Here is a 25,305-nt window from a genome sequence, read left to right on the forward strand (position 1 = left end):
CCAGACCCATGTTGATCATCCATAAAATTCAAGATACATAAGGTATAACCAACCCGTATGTCCTGAGACATCCATTGGCTGTTTCAACGTAAACTTGTATGGGTTAAGACTGCTCTACATAAAAGTAGGCACACTGATTTTATGTTTATCCACATATATTCTATAGGCATAAATGAATTTTAAAATAGCAATAAATCATAAGTATGAATATAACTGGGAAAAAGCCCACACTGTGTTCTGGGCCACTAGGGACCCCACAGGCACATTGATCATATGGTAATGAGTGGCACATTTGGGTCTCCTTGTATGTGCCCCCTACCTGTTACAAAATAAAATATGTGGGGAAGTCATTTTTACTCAGAAAGCACATCTATCCAAGCTTCTCCAAATGCCTTAGAATAATTTCTCCCAAACTGCTGGGATAGAGGTCCTCCATCTTCAGCCTACACCCAATACCATAGACCTCTTTCTGTTTGAGATAAAGAATCTTTCAACAAAATAACTCTTATCCTAGTAGAAAAAGGGGAAGTAGGGATGATTAATTCCACCAAAACTGATCTTTCTTCAGTTCTTTCCCATTTGGATTGGAACTCTTGCCCAGATAGTCTCCCAGGAAGATAAAAGACAAAAACAGAGGAGGAGGAACTGACCCCACAGACACAGGGCAGACAGACCCAATACTCAGCAGCCTGTCCAGCGACCTACCTCAAGTTCCCGCAAGGCGTTGTCACACTCTTTCTGGCCAGGAGCTTGTTGGGTACACAGAGTAATGAGTTGGTTGATGCTCTCTGTCACGGCTCTGTGACAGAAGAGAAAAAGTGGGGAGTGTTTGTTTTTAAAGATCAACCATAATTTCCCCCACAATGCTTTGTGGATTCACTAGAAATAACAACTAATTCACTGCATAGCCTAGGGTTCCCAGGCAAGCTCTTCTACAAGTCTCTAAACAATCAAAAATAAACCACACCCAGGGAAAACAGAATGAGAATCCTTGTCTTGCTTCTGATTATTAATTTCATTTACCCTCAAAGGGTAATAATAAAAATATGATTACCTTATAATATATTCATAATAAAGAATTCACAACAATATTGCAAATAGCAAAGAGATCACTGTTTTCAAAATCCTTCATTAGCAGCCCATAAAGAATAAGATTATCAGAACAAGGCTATTTTGGGTAGCTTTTGTACAGTTTGGAATATCTTGTATATTTTTAGATACAGTGACGTATAGTAATGGGTGTCTATAACTTCTAAATCCCTACTTTCCATTAAATTCTACATATTTGACTAGTTCCAAGAAGCTATTCCAAAATTACCAAAATTATCCTTTGTAAAAAAATCCTCACCTGAGGATATATTTATTGATTTTAGAGAGAGAGGAAGGAAGAGAGAGAGAGAAAGGAATATTGATGTGAGAGAGAAACATCAACTGGTTGCCTCTTGTGTGCACTCTGACAGGGGATGAAACCCACAACCTAGGTATGTTCCCTAGTGGGGATCAAACCCATAAACTTTTCATGCTCTAATCAACTGAGCCATCTGGCCAGGTCCCAAAATTTATTCTTTAAAATAACTATTGTCTTTGTTAATATTAATAGGAACTAATTAGAGACTTTTGTATGATTGATTTTACTTTTTTTTCCCCTTAGAACTTAAAAGGCAGTTCAGATTTTTTTTTAAGGATTGGAAGTCAAATTATTCCAGCACCATTGGTTTAGAAGGCTACCCGCCTTCTCCACAGAATTGCTTTTGCAATTTTGTTGACAATTGGCTAGATGTGTATAGGTCTACTTCTGGACTTCATTCTATTCCACTGGTCTGTGTGTCTAACCCTTTGCCAATACCATATCACTTTGATTGCTATAGCTTTATATTAAAACTTAAAATTGAATACTTTGTGTTTTATAAATGAAAAAACAAAGAGATGAGATAATTCCCTAAGCGAATGCTACAAGTAAGGAGCAGACGCAAGACTGAAATCCATGCCTGTCTGACTCATAAACACTTTTCTACAGGGCCATAACTGGTCCACACTTCTGGCAGGGCCCTGAAATCTATTTATAGTTACTAACCAGAGCGGCTAACAGACAACTTAAAAACAAAACAGGGCACATATTGCTGTTAATCATTAACACTGCCTAATATAAAAGATAGCTCATTTTATTAGTTAAATTGACTTTGCAGCTTCCCACAGAATATCAAATTAGATGGAAATGATGTTGCTAATGTACAACGGCTTCATTATTTGATGAGGAGAAACCGCTCTGAATTTGAAAATTTAGCCAGGGTGACAGGAAGACGAAAAACATTCCTGAACTCAAGAAAGAATCCCAAAAGAGTTTTTTGCAATTCTGGCTCTAGAGATTCATTTAGTTGGGGAAAAGGGCTTAATTAAGGTGTCACTGGGAAGCCCTGTGCCCTTCATGGTGCAAAGCAAAGCAAAAACCACCGAGCTGGCAGGACAGTTGCCCATTTTGAGCCCTGCAGAGGGCACCCATGAAGCAGTCACCGGAGTGTCCCTCAGAGAGCCCAGCACCGCGCTCCCCGTGGTCAGGCAGGCCACGCCAACAGGACGGAGGCGCAGGGTGTCCTGAACTGTGATGGCATGATCATTTGGAGAACATCACACAAGATTTCCATTTGGCTTATTTCTTTCAGTGTTTCCTGTTTATTTACATTTTTAAAAAGCCTAGCTTTTATATGAAAATCTTTCCATCAAAAATTAAGGGTTTTACAGTGGTGAATTCTGAGAGTGTATCGCTGTTCAAGGTCCCAGTCTTGTGTGCTATTTTGTAGATGTGAAAATTTTTCACGGAACAATTTGAGGCTAAAAAAACCCCAAAATCAACCCAGCAGACTACAGCGTGTGCTTAGACAGCCCACAGAAGTGCCTGCACAGCACGGCAGTCTGACTGCGTCGCTGGGGTAACAGTGACCCATGACTAAGGAGCGTTATTTAGGCATCATTTATCCCATCACTCATCTTCGGCTCTGGGTTACATAGCCAAATAAGAAACTAAGTGGCCCAGAGGCAAGTGGTTACAGAGATTTGACAATGAAAAATAATATTTTAATGCTTCAAACTACAGCAATTATTTACAAGAGCGAAAGACTGGAGGCAACACAAATATACCATGATAAAGGATTGACGAAATAAAAGTATAGTCCACCGCAGAATCCTGGGGGCTCATTAAAGTCATAATGCACGGGGGTGGGGCAAAAGTAGGTTTGCAGTTGTGAGTACACGAAACACACAGTTTATTCTTGTATTATTATTTATTAGTTATTGTGTTAGTTTCCATATGAACAACTGTAAACATATTGCTTTTGCCCCACTCTGCATATTTCTAATGCTATAAAAGAATATTCATGATACACAGTAAAGTTTATAAAACAGTTTAACAGTGTGAGCCCATAACTGTAAAATATATTAAAATGTTAACAATGAATTTATATTTTTAAAAACTTTCAGTAAATCTATTAAAAATTATGAATCAACCAACTTAATATATTATCAATAAAAATATGGCAAGATTAGCAGCATCTGTTCTATATAAATCCCAAAAGGCCTGAACTGTAGTTATTTTTTCCCAATTTTTTTTAAATGACCAAAGCTATACACTTTATTTTTAAAAATACAAAAAAAGTTAAATGACCATAATTCCACAACCCAGAGATAGCATTTCTCTTGTATTTTATTCTTTATCTAGGTATATCTAGCCAGTCCCAGTTTAAAAAAAATTGGTTATCTACAACCTCAGAGGTTAAAAAGGGGCTTTCTAACCTACAAATCTTTCAGTGTTTCAAGATACTGAATTGATTTAATTGAAGTTTGGGAGCTCTGGTGATATATTTTAGCTCGATATGCAACTGGACCAGGACTGAGAGGAAAAAATCAACCACTTTGTGCTTTTGATTATATATGAAGCACAAATAAGATTACCCAATAAGGGGCATGGAGGGAAAAAGCAACATTAGACACTTCCCTTCCTCAAGAGAGGAGATGCTTAGGGAGGGCGTACACAGCAAGCTGAAATCCACCTGTAATTATTTCCTGGGCCCTGCTGTGCAGAAGGCTCAGGGATTTAAAAATAACAGTTTACATCTCTCAAGGACAGAAAGGCGCCTGCAATCTAGTTGAAGAGGCAAGAGGAGGAACAGCCAAGACACAAAGGTGAGGGGGAAGGGGGTATGACCCGAGACAGCACGCGATGGATCCTGATCCTCGGAGAGGCCGGGCACATACAGGACTCACAAGGAGCATGAAAGAAAACTAAGACCTTGACCACGGCCATGGGCTCTGCAGGGAAGGAAAGGCTCCACGTGGACTTGAGTTGGGCCTGAGTGTGCGCCTGATTCTAGAGGAGACCAAGAAATGAAAGGTCCGGTTTACATTTTCTTTTTTACAGCTTGAAAGGGCTCCATGCTCAGTCATCCTTTCTCACAGTCCGTGCATACAGGAGGGAGCCTATTCAGCAGGAACCTTAAACCAGATGGTAGACAGGGAAGAGGGGACACCTGCAAGGTCCTAGGATGCCCTCAGGGGAGCAGAAAGTGAATGAAAGAAAACCCAGCCTGGGAGGGGCCCCGCGCTGGCGGCTGTGCTGTGAAGTCCGTCCGGCACCAGAGTCCTGGCCAGGATGACTGTGGTGTGAGCAGCAGCTCGGGAGAAGGGCTCAGAGGAAGGGCAAGCCCTCCTTTTTGCAACTGCAAACTGGTTTTCCATTTCCTTGACTAAGTCCTGGGAGCATCTGAACAGCTCCTGGTCAGGAAACACACTGGTGAACAGTTGACAAAGGGTCTCCAGCTCCACCCAACTGGTCAGAAAACAGCCGGGGCCCACCCGTTACACAGGAAGAATATGAACAAGCCAGACACGCAACAGAAAATGACTTCCTCTCTGCCACGTGTCAGATACCAAGGGACTAGGTTCTTCAAATGTACCTGGGCTCAGAGGCAGAATAAAGAGCTGAGGAGAAAGACATACTCTAGCTTCTCCTTTTCCAGAAGTACCTCTTTCCCCAAAGCAGAAAGGATCATGGAGACCACCAAGAACAAGGGATTCAAGTCTGCTGACACAGGGGCGGGGCAGGGCAGGGCTGAGTTGGTCCAGGCCTGGGTCCCCACAGTGGCATCTCTGGTTGGGGACGTCCCTATGAAGGAATTGGCTATCGAAAGAACGGAGAAGGCAGCGGGACTGAAGAGGAGGGCAGCAGTCACCAGACCCCTGCAGGTGCACTATGCGCAGCGTTCCTGTGAGGCCTAGATGCCTTATGCTTCTTGTCCATGCCACCTGCCCGAACTCCACCAGGGCCGCCCCCGTCTTGTTCACAGTGTGCACCCAGCGTCCGGCTCTCTCCCATATCAGAGGCATGGGGTAAACATTTATGCAATGAGCAAATAAACTATGAGAATGAACGCACCTCCACCTGGGAGAGCTTTACCTCCCAAGGGGTGGCTGCCTGACGCGCCTGACCTGCCAGGTGCTTTGCTGGGAAACTTCCCCAGGGAGCCGAGTTTGCCAACATGTGCCAAGAAGCCAGAAAGAATGTGCCAGCATCTTCTTGCAACAGTTCCACCCCAAGACAATCATTTCACATGATGATTTTTAAGTGCTTACTTGGCTATGAAACCATCAGTGTGGAAACTCCCTGTCAACGGCTGAAAGCCAGCGTGGAGGCAAAGGAAGCTTTTTCACCTGTTAAGTCTCCTGGTCCTTTCCTCCGTGTCACCACCAGGGGGCCTTCAGATCCCCACAGAGCCCTGTAACCAGTGACATTGCGGGGTCTGTTTCCTTCCTTATGTGGCTTTCAAAAGGCCAATTCTTACTCTCTCCATCTCCCCACCGTTTAGGAAAGTGAGCAACACATTCTAAGTTGGAAATTGTAATTCTGAACTGATGCAAAAAAAACTGAAGATAATGAAAACCATCTGAGTTTAGATACCTGGAAATGTCAGATGCCTTATCCAAAGGCTGTTTGTAGGAAAAAATGATCAATCGCAGGAGGGTTTTATATCAGAAACAGCTGCTCAACACAGCACAGATCACCCCCAGCCCCCTGTCCCCCCGCCCAGCCCCACCCACCGAGGGCACACACCCGCTGGAACCATCACAAAACGAAGCACAAGATGCAAGTGGGGAGATGTCACAAGACTTTTCAGTCTCCTAGTGGCTCTAGCTGTTGTTTGAAGCTAAAATATATATTTTGGAATAAATGAAGAAACTCAAGGGTTTTCAGAGGAGCTTCCCTGACATGTCTAATCCACCCCCTCAAAAACAGCCCTGCAAGCCACGAGGGGACCAGAGACAGGTTTTTCACCCTAGTCTCATGATAACTAATGTACTGAGAATGGAGAGAGCTTCAGGAGGGCGCAGTGCACAGCCCCATTTTGCAGACGGGAAAGTTTAGGCGGGTTGAGTGACCTCACCACTGTAACCTCGTTAGCCGAGCATTCAAGCCTGGACTAGAATTCAGGGGTCCTGACTCGGACAACTGAAGAAGCAGCCATTGAGGTCCCCGGAGAGAGAGACACATAAGCAACCAAACAAACAAACAAAAAACCCAAACGAGAAAACAAAGAAAACTAAGTTTTAAAAGGTAGAATTTAAGCTATGCTTTTTAAAAATCTGTAATCCGCAGGTTTTGAAATGTTTCCAGTTGTGCTTTATATCCTAATTGTTTTACATTTATTCTCTGACTGCTGTCAGCTTTCCTGCGCACAGAGGGATGCTGAGTAGAGAGTTAAGAAAACATGGCTACAAGTACCGCAGGAACATACAATACCCCGCCCGCGCGGGTCAGGAAAAGGAACGTGCAGACGTCCCTGGGTTGTCACTGTCGCTCCTCTGTGCACCAGCACCCACTCACTAGCTATTGAACTACATTGCCACAGTGGCCCTGGGGCAGAAATTCTATTGTATTACCCGCTTCCTTGGGTGAAAACAACAGGAACGAAGGGCAATGACATCATCCAAACGCAGACTCATGTTTTAATATATTTCCAAGAACAATTTACTCCCACCGCCACCCTGTTCATCCTAAACAAGAATCATTCTGCATGAGGCACACGGAACATGTTTACATCCATCGAATTAACATCGCTGCCAGGCAGAGAGTGAAGTGCTCAAGAAATGAGGAATGGCTAGTTGAGTATCATTTTCTTTTTATACTCGCCAGTATTTTCTGGTTTGATTTTTAACAAGCATATATTATTTTCCTAATCTGAAAGATATAACACTATTTAAAAAATCTACTTAAGCTATATTTATGAGTCACAGAGGGTCTTAAGTCTAAGCAGGTCAAAGTGAAAAGTCTGGAAGGGAATACAGACATCTGGAGAGGGGAAAGCACATGAAAATGAGCCCGTTTAATAACACACCAGCCTCCATCACTCTTGACTCCACCTCTGACAACATACAGACAGCATCAATTCTTTGCTCAGCAAAAGCAGCAGGATGTCAGGCATATCTTTCAAATAGCGACATTGTTTATCAACATGCGAAAGTGCATTTTGTTGCATTCTTACCTTGCAGCTGCAGCGAGTAGATTTTTTGCATTGGGGGCTCCTGGATCTACAGAGAGAGACTTGGCAGCTAACAACAGCTTGCTGGATGCCATAGAGATGTTCTTGAGGTTGCCTATTACCTGGATCTGGTCTTCTTTGGTCTGGAAGGTCAAAAGGAACCAGGGTAATTAGGAACTCTCCATTCCTAGGAAGCATTCAGAGAGCTAGGAGCAGCATCCTGAAATGGAATCAAGTCATCTACATGGATTTCATTAAGCCCAATTAGTTTGAAGAGGCATAACTCGTTAGGATACTGACAGGTGTCTACCCTTCCCCAGACAGATACCCAGACCAGGATTCTCAAAGCAGGACAGAAATCCATCCTCAAGTGGGTCAGCCAAGAGCTGCACTATCTCACAAGTGGAGGCTTTACATGGAGAGGGAGGGAGGAAGAGAGAGAGCACGCGCACCAGCCCACAAATAGGCCACAATCCCAGCATCTTGCTCAACAATGCTGGAGTTGTCAGACAGCTCATACATCCCAGACTGGTACAAACGGCCAACGATGTGCTGATATTCAGAGCTGACTGCATCCCAAGTTCCTGACACAGGAGAGGACACATTTCTCACCTGGTTTGCCATCTGAGAAACAACCCCTTGTAGACAACAGAGCAAGAAATACTCTGGGTCTCTCTTTTAGGGAGCTCTTTGGAGCTGAAGAATAAACAGCTCTGCAAGCTGATGCCAGACCAGTCATGCTCCCTTGTTCTAAACAAGGAGTTTATCTGTTCATCTGAAGGGGGTAATTTTTAATGCTTTGACTCAGTGTCAGATACAGTCCCTTTAGATGGGCTCACTGAACCTCAGAAACATGATTTTTTTACCCTATAATACCACATTCGAAGAGCAGGAGGCAGAGCTATCCTAGTCTCAGCTCCATTACCACCCTCCCTCCAAGAAAATGTAAGTAAAACGATGGATTTTGCTGGAGGACCGTGGGAAAAGTTATCTATCTCCAAGAACCACTTCACACAGAAGCTGATAGCATCTTGGGGAATGCCTTCCCTGTGATGTCATGGCGCTTCCTAAGCGGCAATGAGAATGCAACAGGGTAGCCTGTGGACAGATTCTACTCCTATTTGCCTAACTGGCCTTGAGGGCAGACCGTCCATCAGAGTAGAGGTGAGGGTCAATTCCAGACAGCCCCTTCCATACTCACCTGAGCTTGGCCCGCCATCTCAATGCCAGCATCGAGGAATTCATCAAAATCGTCACTGAACTTTCCAGAGGCTGCAGCCAGCTCTCCACTCTGGCCACGGGTAGCATGGACCACTTCCCCAGCAGACTGGTTCAGATCAGCTGCTGCTTGGTTCAGTTCACTCTGGGCTTCCTGGAACGGCTTCGTGCTTGGAGGTAACTATGGGGAACAAAAGGCACAGCCCACGAGAGGTTTACTTTGCATGAGAGAGACGGAGGAAGGTATTGTGGAGGAAGACAGATTCTCTAGGGATGCATTTCTAAGTCATCAAGACTAAAGGCTCTGTGTAGTCTGAGTTCATGTTAAGTTTGACCATCAACATACATATATTCATTCACTCACTATAATTTACTGAACACCTATTCAGTGCTAGACACTGTGGATCTAAAAATGGTAAGCACAACTATCCGTAGAGCCCACAGTCTCCAAAGTGGCACAGCCAGGATTCACACCTAAGTCACCTGACTCGGAGAGTCACTTTCTGAAGCATAGCTCTATGTTGTCTGTCTTAGATGGATGCTCTCAAGGTCTTAGCTCTCTAGAATTAAAAGGCTGATGCTATTAACGTTCAAATCCTATCCTTCCACACTAATAGCCAACAATTTTTATTAACGGTCTCTGTTAATAACATAGATTTTCTACAGAACAGAACTGTCACTAGCAGAACTGTGACTGTATAGGAAAAGCTCCAGAGAGTTGGTCTAGACTGTCAGCCACACCCCACGCATTGCTGGCACAGGGCATGTGCCAGGCACCAGACAGAGAAGAAACAAAGATAAACAGGCAGAAGCTGCCCCGAAGGGGGCTCACAAAACAGGGAAGGGAACAGGTCCCAGGTGAAATCCCTCAGACTATACTCCCTTTCAACGAGTCTTGGACACGTGTCCCTCCATTGCCTGATGGTCACTGTCGGAGATACCCTGATAAGTCAGATGATCACATACTCCCCCCTTTCCTGTCTCATAGGCATGACTCAAGAGCAAACAGCAACATGGGCTCAAAGAAAAAAATGAACTTTAAAAACTCCACCTGGAAACTACTCCGATCAGAAAGCCAAACAAAGAAAAGGCAGATTGGCAGGAAAAACAGGACTCCTAAAAGAGAGGCTGGCACTCAAGAGATCCATGCCCCTGGGGGAGAAGACTCCACTCACACCTGAGATGAGCCCAGTTCCCAAAGTCCCCTTCCCCATCCCAACTGCTCACCGAGTCCACAAGCAGCTTCTTGCTGGACTCCCCGATGCTCTTCAGGGCCACGTCCACATCCTTCTGCCCGGGGAGGCAATTCACGCAGTTATTCAACGAGTGCGAAACAGCTTTGGCCACCTGAATATGTGGAGGGAGAAAAGCTCCGTAAGAAAGTGGCTTTCCATGCAAACAGTTGTGCACACGTGTTGGGAATGAGCAGTGACAGTATGCAGAGCTGAGAAAAGATGGGGAAATTGTCTGCCAGCATCTACCTGACACTGTTTACTATCAGATCGCCTCCTCTGGGCCTCTCACCGCAGTTAACATCCTGTCTTGGCAAAGGGTCTGACACACTGATAGAATGCACCCTGCCTTTCCCCTGAAGCCAGGCTAAGTCGTGACTCTGTGATTCAAACTCAGCACTTGCCAATATTATGTCAGGTTCTAAAGCAAAGATGTCTAATACCAAGAGAAATAGAAACAGCTCCCTTGTTACAGAGCCCTGTGGAAGTCGCTGAGGTGGAAGCAGGCCTTGAGTTCTTTGGATCATAGTTGGCTGGGCCCGTGGTTGATTTCTGCTCAGTGACCCTCTGGGCCTTCACCCCCAAACCTCACTGCCCAAGGGCAGGCGGAACACTCTTGAGCACTGCCAGACGAACCTGGAGGTGTCCCCAGGATGCCTTTCAAGTAAGTGTGAGGGCTCCCTGTGTGTACTCATTGGTATTCTCAGTTAAAGGGCAAGGTCATGGGAAGTGGGTTATGTCATTTCCTTTAATCTAAAGCATCTCCTTCCTAGCTCCCTGTCTAGAACTTTGCTGAGATGGCCTCTAGCCAACTAGTTTCATTAGGTAGTTGAAGACTCATCCTAAGAGGCAATAGAGAGTCAGAGTTTAAAACTCTGAGTGGCTGGGCCAAATATATCTACTTTATCTCCCAGGCTGGGATGAGGGCTATACTTAAGCATGCGTAGGCCCAAAACACACAGGTTGTGCCCTGGCTCCTAAAGTTCCAAGGACAGATTTCAACAAAGTCCCCTGTACTCTGTTGACATATTATGTGGGCTACTAGGCAAGACTTATAAAAGTAGGTATTATGTATGTATGGCCAGCGCTGCGATGGCACTTTGGAAGGTCCTGAAGACACCCACTGAACAGAAATGGTCACACCAGAAGAAAAGTGTCCGGGAGGGAGCCTGCCAACATGTCCCTACAACCGATGGCCACAGTTCCATTTCCGGCCTCACCTGGGCTAGTCTCTGCTGACTCTCCGCATCTCCAGGTGCGATCAGGGCCTGCTTGGCTTCTTGGATGAGCATGGCCGAGCCCTCCATCACATCGCGGGCAGAATCTAGCATGGCATGCGCAGCTGCGGGGTCGCTCGTCGATGCAGCCACTCCACGGGCAGCCTGGGCCAGTGTTTTCAGAGCTTGGGCTGTCTCTCTAGCAGCCACCCCTGTGGATAAAAGTGATAAGGTTGTTAGAGTCCATCTAAAGTCATACCTGGAAGTAAAATCTCTAGACCACAGCCTCCTAGAAAGAAGAGAACATTCTGACAATGTCCAGCAGGGCTGAGCTCCATATTATTTATCATAAAATTTGAATTGCTGTGCTTCTCAAAGAAGTCGCCCACACCACTGGCTCTGAGCCAATGTGAGAGAGATGTTATAACAAATGCCATGCTAGATACAACGTGAGAGGGATGCTGTAACAGATCCCTCTGGTTTTCCTCCCTCCCACTGCTCTACCTGTCCCTAGACCTAAAACGCCAAGTGGATGGGATCATACGCAGGTGAATCAGTCATTAAACTCACTTCTCAATTGTTTTTATGGGGGCATAAACTTATCTACAATAGGTGAACAAGACTCTGTGGAAAGCTCAGTGAATTTTTACATGTGAACACCCACATATACCTGTCATGTAGATGGAGACGTAGAACATTTCCATCGCTTGTGCCCTTCCCCAGTCGATATCCTCTGATGAGATTCTCCCATATTGTTATCAATAGCAGTTCATTTCTTTGTCTTAATGTGTAGTATCCCATTATGTGACTACATCAGCATTTGTTTATCCATCCTTCTGTTGGACATTTGGATTGTTTTCGGTTTGGGCTATTATAAATAAAGCTACCAAGAAAGTTCTTGTACATGCATTTATGTTGACATATAAAATCACTTCTTTTAAATATGAATGTAGGAGCATAATTGCTGGGTCATAGAGTAAACATGTACTTAGCTTTAGAGGTACTACAAAGCTTTTTTCAGAATGGTTTTACCTTTATGCACTCCATCAGCAATGTATGAGAGTTCCAGTTGCTCAGCATCCTAGCCCAAACTTGCTATTGTCAGATTTTTTATTTGAGCCATTCTGGCGGGTGTGCAGGTGCATCTCACCGAGGTTTAATTTTTATATCCCTTAGTGAGTAATGACATTGAGTCTTTTTTCACTTAATGGCCATTGGGATATCTTTTACGACGTGTCTGTTCATCTTTATATCCGCTTGTAAAGATGAGGGGATTTGGTGATACACTATGAGTATAAACTGGTCCTTAGAAACTCTAGTGCCCCCTCCTGTAGCATGAGCATGAGCCTTCTTTCTACTTGGCACCTAGTACTGGGCACACTCAAGAAGAGGATGCAGACTGGAAATGCCAGAGCATGTAACAGAGCAATCTGAGCATCCTGACAACTGCAGAACAACTGGCCTTACAACTCAACTCACTGAACCGTTTCACGGATGAGGCCCAGTGCCTGCCCACAAACGCCTTTAGAGGCAGCACCAGAGCCAGATCTGAGGTTCTCTAACTTCTGGGTCAGACTCAATGCACAGTGCTCTTTGGGATAGAGAACTATGAAGGATCTTCCTAAAACATACAACGTCTGCATGAAAAATGGACAAATCAATTTCCCTCTCTCACTAAACTTTGAGGTGACTCTTTTCTAAAGGCTTCAGCTGGATGGTCGACTCAGGCGCAGCAGGTGGTCCTCTTCTTACTGAGGATGAGGCCCCGTAATACAATAAAGAGTGCCAAAGGCCCCAGATCCATAAAAGAAGACAACTTTGCAGTGTTGCAGACTTGCTACTTTGTAAATATTTAGTAAGCCACACAGCTGGGACAAAACTCTACAGCATAATCATGGCAAATTACAAGACTGCCTGTCTACTACTTCTCATGTGGCACTTCCAAGTGCAGCATGCGGGATTGAAGATTTTAAACCATGTGTTTCTGTGGCAGAGGAGAAGCCCAGAAGAGAAAACAAGAAGATTATAAAGCTAAGATGAGGGAGGGAAACAAGCTGAGTGAAACAGTTGTTCCATTTTTTGGTGACGCTAACAGCACAGGGCCGCAGGATGCTCTTGCTCAGAAGCGCAGCAGATGCAGTTAAGGCCCCATCCAGCTCTGGCTCTGCTGCTCATTAGCAGGGGGGGCCTAGACTCTTGCCTTTTTCCTGTGGGTCTCAGTTTCCCACACATTTTAGGAAAGGCTGAGATCACAGCTCTAACTTTTGAAAGTTGTAGCCTGTGATTTTTAGACCTCTCTTTTGCCTCCTATTTATCATATGAACCCTTAAACCCATTTCTATTTGAGTTGTGTATGACTTTGGAAGGATAAAACATTTATCATACGCAATAAGGAAAGTCATGTTTATGCAAGAATCATTTACCGAAAAACCTTTTATAGACTCAGAAAATTTTTTAAAAAGGCAGAAACCAGAAGAACTGAGTTCCAAAAGCTGAAGCTTGTCCATCCATGTGTTTTCTGCCAGACTCGCTATGAAATCTCAGAGCACATCAAGGGTCCTCTTTGGAGGGATCAGGTTTCCCAGAAAAAGGAAGCCACCCCATCAAAAGGAGAGAACAAGGTCAGCGGAAGCTGGGAAGCCCAGTGAACATCTAAGACTGTGCGTGGCTGAGCATCATCAGAGTCAGGTCCCCAGGCAAACACCGCCTTCCAAGTGAAATTGTTCCCACAGTCAGGTGCACATGGCGATGCCAGAGCTGCTGGCGGCAAATACTAAAGCAGACCACTGTTTCAAAACCACAATCCTTTGAAGACACAAATCACTTTCCCAGTATTCTTGCCTTCTGGACCTTAAATTATATCCAGTAACAGAGTCTTCAGAAGCCACATCAGTGATATTGAAATATAGTGGAATTCTTTGCAGTTATTCTTGACCAGAATTCATGTAGATTGTGTGTAGACCACATTAGACCCCATGGCAAACTCACAAGGTTGAAACAAAGTAGGACGGACTTTAGTCTGTACCAAAGGATGTGAAAAGCCTTCTGTCAGTGTAATTGTATTCAGCTGAGGAGAAATGTATTTTGAATACCGCACTGGCCAAACAAAGGCACCTTTGCATTACAGTCCAGCCCTGTGGTGGCTATTGCAACATCTGAATATCCCACACACCACAAGGATGGACAAGGGAACTGAGACCGGGGAGAAGCTCGCCACACTTGCGTTCTCCCCTTGCTTCCCAGCTATTCTTCAACTTTCCTCAAACTGCCTTCAACAGGGAGAGCAGTGACTTTGTTTTTCCTAAAGCCAATGGGTGTTCTTTATGTCGCTCTTGGGTGACTTTCTGGTCAGCAACTACCTCTCTGGCTCTAGAGACATCCCTCTGTCCTGGTTTCCTTGCTCTCTCCAAGGCTGCATGTTCTCATTTCTTATGAAGGTTTTTATTGCTCAGCCACCTCAAATATATTCGAATTCCTCAGGGGTATATCTGATAAACTTTTTCTCCTGCTACTACTCCCCTCTAGGAAACTTACCTATATCCATGATTTCAATCATTATCATTTTATTAAACATTTACAAATCTTTACCTCTAGCCCAGACTTCTCCACTAAGGTCCAGAGACAAATATCTAGCTGCCTGATGGGCACTTCAAACTGAATGCATTGAAAGTTTGAACCTGGCATCCAACATACCTGCCAATGGTCCTGCATTTCAATCACAGGGATTCATACAACTCTTCACTCAACTATTAGGCCAAACATGTGCTTTCCTTACTCCCATGCCTGCCATTCCTCACCAGTCACCAACAGCCAGGCCTCTCTTTCTTTAATGCATTCCTTCATCTCCACCAGGATCTCTTACATGGATGAACACAACAGCCTTCTCTCTGGTCTCCCTGCCTCCAACTTTACATTTCCTCCAACTTATTTTCACACGGGAGGAAGGGCAACCTATGTAAAAGGCAATATAAACTGTATCGACAGGTAAAGACTCTTTGATATTTTCACATGCTCTTAGGTTAAATTTCAAATTACTTAAAGTGACTTAAGAGGCCCATTAGGATCTGACCCCAGCCTACCTTTCCAGCCTTATATTCTCACTCCTCCCCCCTAGCCCTTTGCGTGAACCTTTCTCTGTCCATTTGGTCAGCCTTCCTTTCTCTCGCCTTTGGGGCTTCTTATACGCAGTTCCCACTTCCATATCCACCTATTTCATTTCTGCCAAAATGAAAACCACCATTTTAGGTGGTTTTTCAGACACCAGCTAGATAGTCTGTCATCCTGGTTATCAGGATCAGGTGATGTAACTAGTAAAGCAGTCTTTGCTGCGTTAAAGATGCATTTCATCATCTACACAAAATCTGGCAAGATTTCGGGAACGCTTAGAAATTCTTGAAACTTAAACCTCTCATATGCTCTATGCTTTTAAGAATTTATATATATTTTTTCTTCTCCTTGAATGCCAAATGAGTCCTGAACAATTCTTAAAACCTCATCAGGAGTCAATTCCACTCTGAAAATTTCCTTTACCATCCCATTAACAGAACTGTGAGTTCTTATTGCAGGTACTATTACTATGCCATTAATGGTGCTCTTATTTTCAAAGTAATAAATGTGCATAGTTTTTAAAAAACTAAAGAGGATTTTTCTTATACTAACGGCAGAATAACTTATTGCAGATGAACCCTCCCTCAGAAAAACTACTAAAAACACTGGAAAAAATTATACAAAAACATCTGTTTGAGGGCATTGTAGAGATCCCAAAGCATCAAGCTCTACCTTGATGGGTAAAGAAAGAAAGCACAGAGAAGTGAGTACAATGCTGCAGTTCCCTCCAAGGCATTTTTGAATGTGTAAACTGTTGCCCAGAAGCTGAGAAGCTGAGCAGAGCTTCCTGAAATCTCATGGGCCTAGGAAGATAAAAAAGCATAGTTCTGAGCCCAAGAAATAAAATGGTCCTGGTAAACATCATAGATGTTTGGATGGAAGGCACAAAGGACTATACCCTAAAAGATAAATTGGAAATAGACTGCACAATTTCCAATCAGTTCAGTTTCTGCTTATATTATGGTGCTCTGCCCCTACCGTAATCACCTGCTGGAAGCAAAGAATAATCATCTGTAGGGAAGGAAACACAAGCTGGAGCCTCAAATTATCTCTACAATGTCAATACCAATGATTAGCATTAAAAAAAAAAAAAAAGAAAGAAACACCCGGAGAAAAGACCAATGTGTGAAAAAAAAGAGGAGAAAGAAAAAACCAGAGAATACAAATAGGCCCATATGTGATTTGAATATTGGAGTTATTGAACCTGAACATTAAATAACTGTGATAAATATGTTGAAGAAATTAGATAAGATAGAGAATTCCAGCAGAGAAATGGAAACTATAAGAGAACAATCAAATGTCTGTTTTTAAAAAATATTTTTCATCATTTAAAAAAACATTCATTTTAAACAAACATTTGATTGAAAAGAAAACAGGGTATTTTTGGGGGGTGGTGGGTAGAAATTGACAGGCTGATTCTATTATAATGCTGAAAAATATGACAGTTAAAATTTGAAACTCCATAGAAGATGATGAAAGCAGAACAACAATGAAAGAAAGAAATCATGAGCTGCAGATAAATCAAAAGAAAAAACTGAGAATGAAGCACAAAGAAGAAAAGTTATGGCAAATATAGAAAAGAGCCTGGGAAACACAAAAAAGTGAAAATGTCTAACATGCGGTAACTAACATCTACAAAGAGGAAGAGAGAAAAAAATGTGGCAGAAGTAATATTTGAAGATAAAATGGTTGAAAGTTTTCCAAAAACAACAACAAAAAGCTTTGGTAAGACACAAAAATCCCATTGTAAAGGAGTACTACAACCCAAAGCAGGATAAATATGCAAGAAAATTCCTATAGGCACATTACTTGAAAACCAAAGGCTAAGAAAATTCAAAGAGCAAGTAGAGGGGAAAAATAAATTCACGTTACCTTTAGAAGAGTAAACTGACAGCTGACTTCACAACAGAACTAAAGGAAGCCAGAAGACAATGGAATAACATCTTCAAAGGCTGGAAGAAAATAACTGCCAACCTAAAATTTTATAATAAGTGAAATTATCCACCAAAAAATAAAGGCTGAACAATGACATTTTTAGAAAAACAAAAACTGAAGAAATGTGTCACAGTAGACTCACACTAAGGGAAGTAATGAAAGAGGTCTTCAGGTAGGAAGGAAATAATCCCAGGCAGACACACACAGAAATACAGAAAGGAATGAAGAGCAATGGAGGACCAACGTGGGAGTAAATCAATCAATACTGACTATATCAAGCAACAGTGAGATGTACTGAGGAGATTAAAGTATATGTAGAATGGAAACACAGGCAATAACTGAGTTAAAAAATGTTAAAAATAGTTAAAGTGTTCCAAGATTCTTGCACTGTCCAAGGAGAGGTAAACATAGACTTATATTAGATTTTAATCAGTATTAAAGAATAGGTAATAAATGTATGTACAATTAACAAGCTAATCAAAGGGAGACAAAACGAATTTAACAAATACACATACATCTAAAAGAATACAAGAAAGAAGAGAAAAAGAAGCTAGAACAGGTAGGATATAAACAACAGGTAGTAAGACAATAGAATCAAACTTCAACAGTATCAGTAATTACATTACATGTAAATACACCAAATATCCCAATTGAAAGAAAAAGACTGTCACACCAACAAATAACTCCTCCCTCCACAAAAGCAGAACTACATGATGCTCACAGGATACACATTAAATATAAGCACACAGAAAAGTTGAAAGCAAAAGGATGGGAAAAGATGTATCATGCACACTACAATGAAAACAAAAGCTTCTAAGCAGAAAACTATGTAACAGTATTGAGAGAAAGGAAAATCTAAATAAATGGAGGGACATACCTATTCACAGATTAGAAGACTGTGATAAAAGTCAATAATGTAAAGATGTCAATTATCCCCAAAATTGATTCATGTAGCCTAAATTAAAAAAAAAAAACAGGGTATTTTTTTTGCAGGGGATTAGTGGGTAGAAACTGACCAGCTGATTCTAGAATTATGTGGAACAAGGGCCAAGAATAGTCAACAATAACTTAAGGAAGAACAACAGTGTGGAGTACTTATACCATCAGATATCGACACCTAGTATAAATAAAACTGCAGGAATTCGGAAAGTTTGGTACTAAGGTAAGAACAGGCAATTAAGGCAATGGAAAAGAATAAAAGATCAGAATCGGACTCACACATATATGTGTTCATTTAATTTACAAGAAAGTGTCTCCAAAGACAACTGGGAAAAAGAATGGTAATTTCAAAAAGTGGTGCTAGGTTAAATGCATGTCCATGTGGAAAAAAACTAAACTAGGACCCCATTTCACATGTACAAAATTCAACACCAGATTGACTGTAGTTGCAAATGTGAAAAGTAAAACAACAAAACTTCTACAATGTAACTGAGGAGAAGAGCTCCATGATGTTGGAGAAGCTAAATTTTAAAACAGGACACAAAAAGTACTAACCATAAAGGAAAAGAAGTATAAATTGGACTATATTAAAATTTAAATTTTGTTTATCAATGGACACCTTTAAGAGAGTAAAAAGGTAAGCCACAAAATACAAGAAACATATATAAGCCACAAAGAATTCATACAGATAAATAAAAATAGAAAATTCAAATTTTAATAAATGGACAAAAGACATGAGTAGGCACTTCATAGAAGAAGATGTCCAAATGGCCAAGGAACACACGAAAAGGTCCTCAATTGCGCTGTTCATCAGGGAAATGCAAATTAAACCATAATGTGACACTACTTTACACCCAACAGAATGGCTATCCCCGACAATACAAAGTGCTGACAAGGATATAGGACTGGATCTTTCATTACTGCTAGAAGGAGTGTAGCTGAAAGCTGCACAGCCCATGACCCAGCAATTCCACTGAGACACTGAGAATGTTCCATTACTTGATCTTGGTGGTGGTGGTTTTGGGGTGCATTGTATTTGTGATAACCCATAAATGTATACATTTAGGTCATATGCTCTCTTCTGGATGTATATTATATCTCAACAGAAATGAATATTTCAAACAAACTAACAAAAAAGTCAAGTGATACTACTGCAAAACTCCATACCCATTCCTTCCCACTTGATTCCTACTCCTAGAGCCTCTCAGTTCTTCATGCTTTCTTCTCATTAATGTCATATTTTCAAGCAATGGGCTTACACAGAAACTTCTTGATATTTTCATTTCAGATAGCTATAGACACCCTCCTGGGTTCCTACAATGGTAACATATTCTTTCTTACATAACCTGGTGTTTTTCCTAGAGTTGACAATGACACAATCTGTTCCTTAGAGTGTATTCCTGTTAAGGGGTACCTGCTGTCTCCAGTACTCAAACTATCTGTCTCTCTGCAGACCTTTAAGTTTTTATTTCTTTGACTATTTCAGTTACTACTTATTTGTCTCCTTCCATCTTTGAAAATTTCATTGGTATCTTATTTGTTGTCATCTCCTCTCTTATTCTCTTGGACATTTTTGTCCCCTTTATTTTAGTGGGATGTCAAGAGTCATACACAGATAGTCCCAAAAATTTATAATTATTGTTTGCTTATAGTCTTATAGGGGTGTGACCCACTAAGAGTTTTTGGGAAGTCATATATTATTAGATCTTTGTATGCTGATATCATGAAGCCCCGTAACAAGCATGTGGAAAGTCCTTGAAAATTATGTGTTGAACTGCTAAAATAAAAGTCAGATTTATTGTCAGATCAATGAACTCCCACCCCCATGGTCTGCACCTGGCCACATGGCATCACAAAGGGTGAGAGTCTTACCTGTGTAGTGCTCGTTGCCTTGAGCAGCACAGGTCAGGAGCTGCGCCATGGAGGAGCCCACTGCTTTAGATGTACTTCCCAGGTCCTGAGCACATTTTTCCAGCTGTAAAAATATTCAAGGGGGAAGAGAACTTAGGAGAAAAACAAAATCCACTGAGTCTTAGCATAAAAATTATGCAGATCAAACCCTGGGCCTTAGCTCTTTACTGACGAATACACCAATGGCACTAAGAAGTGGAGTGATAGAAGGGAAACAACCTAAGCTTCAGAACAAACAAATCTAGGTTCATACCCTTGCCCTCGGGTCCCTTCCCCCAAGCACTGGCTATGAGGGATTGGATAAGTTACTGAACCTCTCTAAGCTTTGGCTTCTTGAGATAATAATATCTAGCTCAGAAGGTTTTCAGATAATTAAGGCATATACTCAACAAATGGTAGCTATTAGTATTATGCCTTTAGAGCTAATTTAGAAAGTCTGCAACAAATCCTTAGTGAGAATTAATTATGCCTTGGCAGGAAGTGGGCAGACATCCATCTGTACCACCTTCCTGGCCTGTGGGACCATTAACACTGTTCAATTTGATCATTATACTTTGAGGAGCTCTAACCAGAAGGAAATGCAATAGAAATAGAGGTCTGGAGTGGTATATGAGATTTTGAAAATAGGCAAAGTGCTTGCTTTCCCACGAACAGCACATCATCTTGCTTTGTAAACTGAATAAATAATTCAGAGAACAAAGGCAGTAAAGGCCTAGCGTATGGATAATTACTTGATTACTAGACGAGGACAAGATTTTGGAAGGGAACTTCTAGGCGTGCTTAGAGAGTGCAGAAAGGCATCAGAGAATCTGTGCATTTTTTATCCCGTAGTATGCTTTGCAAGAGAGGTAGTACCTTCAGATGAAAAATAGAGCCTGGTCCACTATAGCCAACGATATGTTATAACACAGTACACACAATCTTTAAGGGAAAACAATTTCTTTAAAATTTACATGGTGTTTCTTGCATTCTAACTGACGAGCTGTTTTATGTAGAGGCAGCATTCATGTCACGCAAGCCTCTCCTGGCCTCTCAGGAGTACAGAGGTTTGCAAAGGGATAGACCTGGATCATGTTGTAAAACTGCTGGCCCCAGAGCCAAGCCTGACTTTATCAGTAGCTGGGTGACTTTCGTCAAGTGACTTAACCTCTCTGAGTCTGAGTTTCCTCTTCCTTAAAATTAGAGGTAGCCTGATTTAACAAATATTTTCTGAGTGTTTCTTATACTAGACATTGTTCTATGGTAAATTAGGTGTCCTGAAGTATCATATATTCTAAAAGTTTTTCGTTCATCCAAAGAGCAGCAATAGTTAAGAGATTACTTTCAACATGAGGGAACAAAAGCTTGGATTTTGGATTCAAACCTCCATTCTTCTACTAACTGCCAGATAAATATTGGACAAAACAGTGAAAACATCTATACCTGTTTTCTCAGCTGTTAAAATGGGGTTAACAAAATGTGGTCATTAAGCCACTGCCAGGACAAATTTTATCTGTGTGTGCATACAGTGCTTTATGAGTGGCAGTATTTTATCAGCGATGTTCAGTAATATGTAAAGGAGGTACATATAAATGAGAAGGACTGCTAAAACTTCAGCCAGGAAACCCCTGACATGAGCATTAGGAGGTATCGAAACATGAAAACTCTTCTTCCCAGTGCTGTGTGCTAAGTAAAGGTTGTTTGTTTGCTTGCTTTTTAAAAACATGATTGCTGGAAATATCTCCTGTACTTTATAACCCCACTGTCACCCATTTCCTAGATAAAACACCTGAGAGGAGAGATGGGACTTGTCCATAGCTGGTTGAAGACAAGCTGGATCTAGAAAGCCAGAACTCCTAGTTCCAAACCTAGCTTGTCAGCTGCGCTGGCCTTCTCTCAGAAAAAGCCTGCAAGATTGGCCCACTGGCTTCAAACACTGGCATGTGGCTTGTTTGTTAACGTTAGAGGGATGAACATTAACAGCCAATTCCAGGAAAGAACAGAGAACCAGCATCTGGAGCCCCCTCAGGGAAGTTAAAAAAAAAAAAAAAGGCTATTCCAAGGCTTTGCATTCAAAATGTTTGAAGTTCAGGAGCACTTGCCCCAACTTCAAAAAAAATAAAAACAGAAAGCCTAACATGGTAAAAAAAAAAAAAAAAAGGCAGTGCCCCACCCCACACCTCCTACCGTTTCCCCTGGAAGTGGTTTTAGCTGACTCTCCACAGCGGCCATCTTTGCGTCCTGCAGTTCATTCTTTAGTGTCTGCACCGTGCTCAGAGCCGAATCGATTTCCATAGGACCACAGGCTTCATGGGCCTGTCAACAGAGTTGGAAATATGTATACACAGCCTGCTTGGAAGTGCTCCAGTATTCTGCAGCATAGGGATTTTCTTTCTGGACATACCCCCAGTGAATCTCAAACTCTAGCAAATAGGATGAGAGGGTAGGAAGCATTTCCCAAGGTGACAAAAATCATCCTCGGACAGGACCTTAGTCCTAACTTCCTTAATAAATTATGTATGTTTCATAATTGGATATACTTAAAGTCTTCTGGAAGCTATTTCTATCTGAAATGCATTCGCCTCTCAGCTAAGATGATTCTTATTTATTGTGTCTGGGTTCCAGAGGTAGGGCACCCAGCACAACATGTGGGCACAGAGAGGCTGGAGAAGCACGTGGTAAGTACGTAAATGAAGGAAGAAGAAATGAATGAATGAACCCAGGACTTTGGGGCCAAGTCTTCATCAAGCTTATTGATTCTCTTTACAAATTTATGGGTTATAAACCATTTTTCTCTCATATGGAAGGCTATGAAAGATTTCATTCCATAATAATTTAAGAAAATTTCATTCTCTTGATCATTTAAAATATTGGTCTCCAGATGTTTTGATCGCCCAATACATATATGTTAATAAATCATATACATGTATAATTATGGATCAGTATATTATATACTGATAAATCTGAATTTCTTTCCTTTTTCAGTTAAATAACAACAGCAGCAGTGGTAAATACTAATTGATTGATTTCTACGTGCCAGTATTACACAGTGGAAAACTGGGCCCACAGAGAGATTAATTAACTTGAGAGGTCACAAAATTAGTTAACAGCAAGGCCAGAATTTGAGTTCAGGGAGCCTGGTTCCAGAGCTGACATTCTTCACCCTTATGCTATGTAAAAAAATATTAGAAAGCTCTCAGTGTCTTCCTGCACACAGTGGGCCATCTTGCTTGAGTCCCACTTTGATGCTCACTTCTCTAGAGCAGTTGTCTGAGGTGAGTGTGTGTCTAAGACTCACTGAAGAAACCTATTAAAATTTAGATGCTCAATGACCAGAGATTCCGATTTGGTTTTCAGACCAAGGCCCAGGAACCTGCATTCTAAGTGCCCCCAGCTGACTCCAGTACAGATGGTCTTTAGACCCCTCTTTGAGAAACACAGGTCAAAGTACTTTTTATTGGATATAATCTAAAGCTCTGGATATTTATCTTTGATGATATAATGCACTGTTCATATTAAGAATGCAAATCAGCTTCTATCCTTCTTCCCTTGTTCGTAGATGAGGCTGTTTCTATAAAGGGATTGTTACAGTGGGGAAAAATGAATTCATGCCAGAAAATCTTGCTAATGCCACATCAAACAGTGCAGTAATGAGGCCTTCTGGTAATTAATAAGTTCCAGAGACAGAAATTCATTAATCCTTAATTCTGTGTAATTGAGGACTTTGTTAAGGTGAATGTTCCCATTTAAGATTTCAGTTTTCCCTGAAAAACTTTCAGGGTAAAAAAATTAAAATACATGGCCCCCCAAAATAGATTTGATTCCTAAATAATTTGTCATTAGATTCACAAGACGATAGCTGGAGGATATGATCGCTTTGGCCCACAATTTACCTGGCACCAAGAAACTGATGACTACTAGTCACCTCTATGACTCTGAAAAAAAAAAAAAGACCATTGCTTATCCCAGGGTATGGGAGGAGAGGGAAATGTGCAACTAAAATAGCTTAACAAAAGTCATCTGTAACCAGAAGGTGATAAGTCAGTCTAGGAGACTGTGGCTAGAAGTGGTAAAAGCCAGTGTACATGTAGGGCATCTTTAATGGTCACGCAAACAAATGGACAAGAAATATGCTTAGTAGTGTCTTGGCCCTGGGTAGCATCCAGGTTATACAAGCAGGAAGCAATTAAAAGCTCCATTCCCAATGCGCTAACTTCTGTGACATGGAGTCTACTTGCCTTCTGCGAGGCGGTACGCAGCTCGGCCAAGCTGGTGGCGAGATTCTTGGCACACTGGCTCAGCTGCATGGCTGCAGCCTGGTCGCTCACGGTGGGCACTGCGGCTTTGGCAGAGGACACCATCTTGCTTCCAGGCTGTAGAGAGAGAAGAGCAGAAAGTAAGACAGCTCCTGGGAAGTAATGCGAGAACTGACCCAAACAGCAAGGCCACAGCCTCAGTCAAAACTTACCCTAAAACAGGGAATACTAAACCCATCTACATTCCCCCAGAAAATTCCCACCCGTGATCAGATTCCTGTAGGGTAGTACATTCTAGGAATGTCAAAAAATAAATAAAAAGATGTGTCATTGGGGAGGGATGAAATTGGGATAGTGGCTTAAAATTCTCATTTAAAATGGATTTCAAAGAGAGTTTCTTATTATTAAATATGATTCTTTGTGTTTCCTGGAATAGCTCTTTAATTATGTCTGAAATATATCCAAAACATGATGTTTTAAAAATATAGGCAGACAAAACAAATAGAATGACCTATTATATTTCTCACTACCCAGGATAATTTCATCATGGATGAAATGTCTGTGGTAATGTATATATAATATGATTTATTCTATTTTCAAACTCCTTGTTTTACATATTCTATCTTTTAAATAGCCATATAGTATTATATTGTATATCTATTGTATATATTATCTATTGTATATATAGTATATATTGTGTATTTATTAATATTTCTCAGTCCTGTAATTTTAGCATATTTTAACTTTTCAAATATAATAAACAATGGTATGATAAACACCTTTGTAGCTAAAATTTTGTGCATGTTCATAATTTTTTCTATAAATTTGTAAAAGTAGAATTTCTGGAACAAAGAGTACACATACTTTCCAGGGTTTCAATATATAGGCTATACAACTATTCTTAGTAAAGTTATAACAAATCCAAGTGCCAGATCATAAATACTAAGGAAAAAAGATAATGTTTTTAATATTTAAGGAATTCCTG

The 25,305-nt window shown here is 41.6% G+C and overlaps 1 protein-coding gene across 1 annotated transcript in view; it reads right to left on the reverse strand.

Moving 5' to 3' along the window:
- TLN2 (talin 2) overlaps positions 1-25,305 on the reverse strand; it is a 401,255-nt gene that overhangs the window by 88,733 nt on the left and 287,217 nt on the right. Inside the window, exons 27-34 of the mRNA XM_054565330.1 lie at positions 24,303-24,437; positions 22,252-22,380; positions 20,047-20,149; positions 11,197-11,405; positions 9,972-10,091; positions 8,728-8,925; positions 7,530-7,669; positions 706-799 (exon numbers count right to left, since the gene is read on the reverse strand). Coding sequence (XP_054421305.1) covers positions 706-799; positions 7,530-7,669; positions 8,728-8,925; positions 9,972-10,091; positions 11,197-11,405; positions 20,047-20,149; positions 22,252-22,380; positions 24,303-24,437 — 1,128 coding nt within the window. The remainder of the gene's footprint in view (positions 1-705; positions 800-7,529; positions 7,670-8,727; positions 8,926-9,971; positions 10,092-11,196; positions 11,406-20,046; positions 20,150-22,251; positions 22,381-24,302; positions 24,438-25,305) is intronic.

The sequence above is a fragment of the Pteronotus mesoamericanus genome, unplaced genomic scaffold (genome assembly GCF_021234165.1).
Source record: "Pteronotus mesoamericanus isolate MK-2021 breed Mesoamerican mustached bat unplaced genomic scaffold, CSHL_Meso_final contig_164, whole genome shotgun sequence".
In the NCBI taxonomy this organism is placed as follows: Eukaryota; Metazoa; Chordata; class Mammalia; order Chiroptera; family Mormoopidae; genus Pteronotus; species Pteronotus mesoamericanus.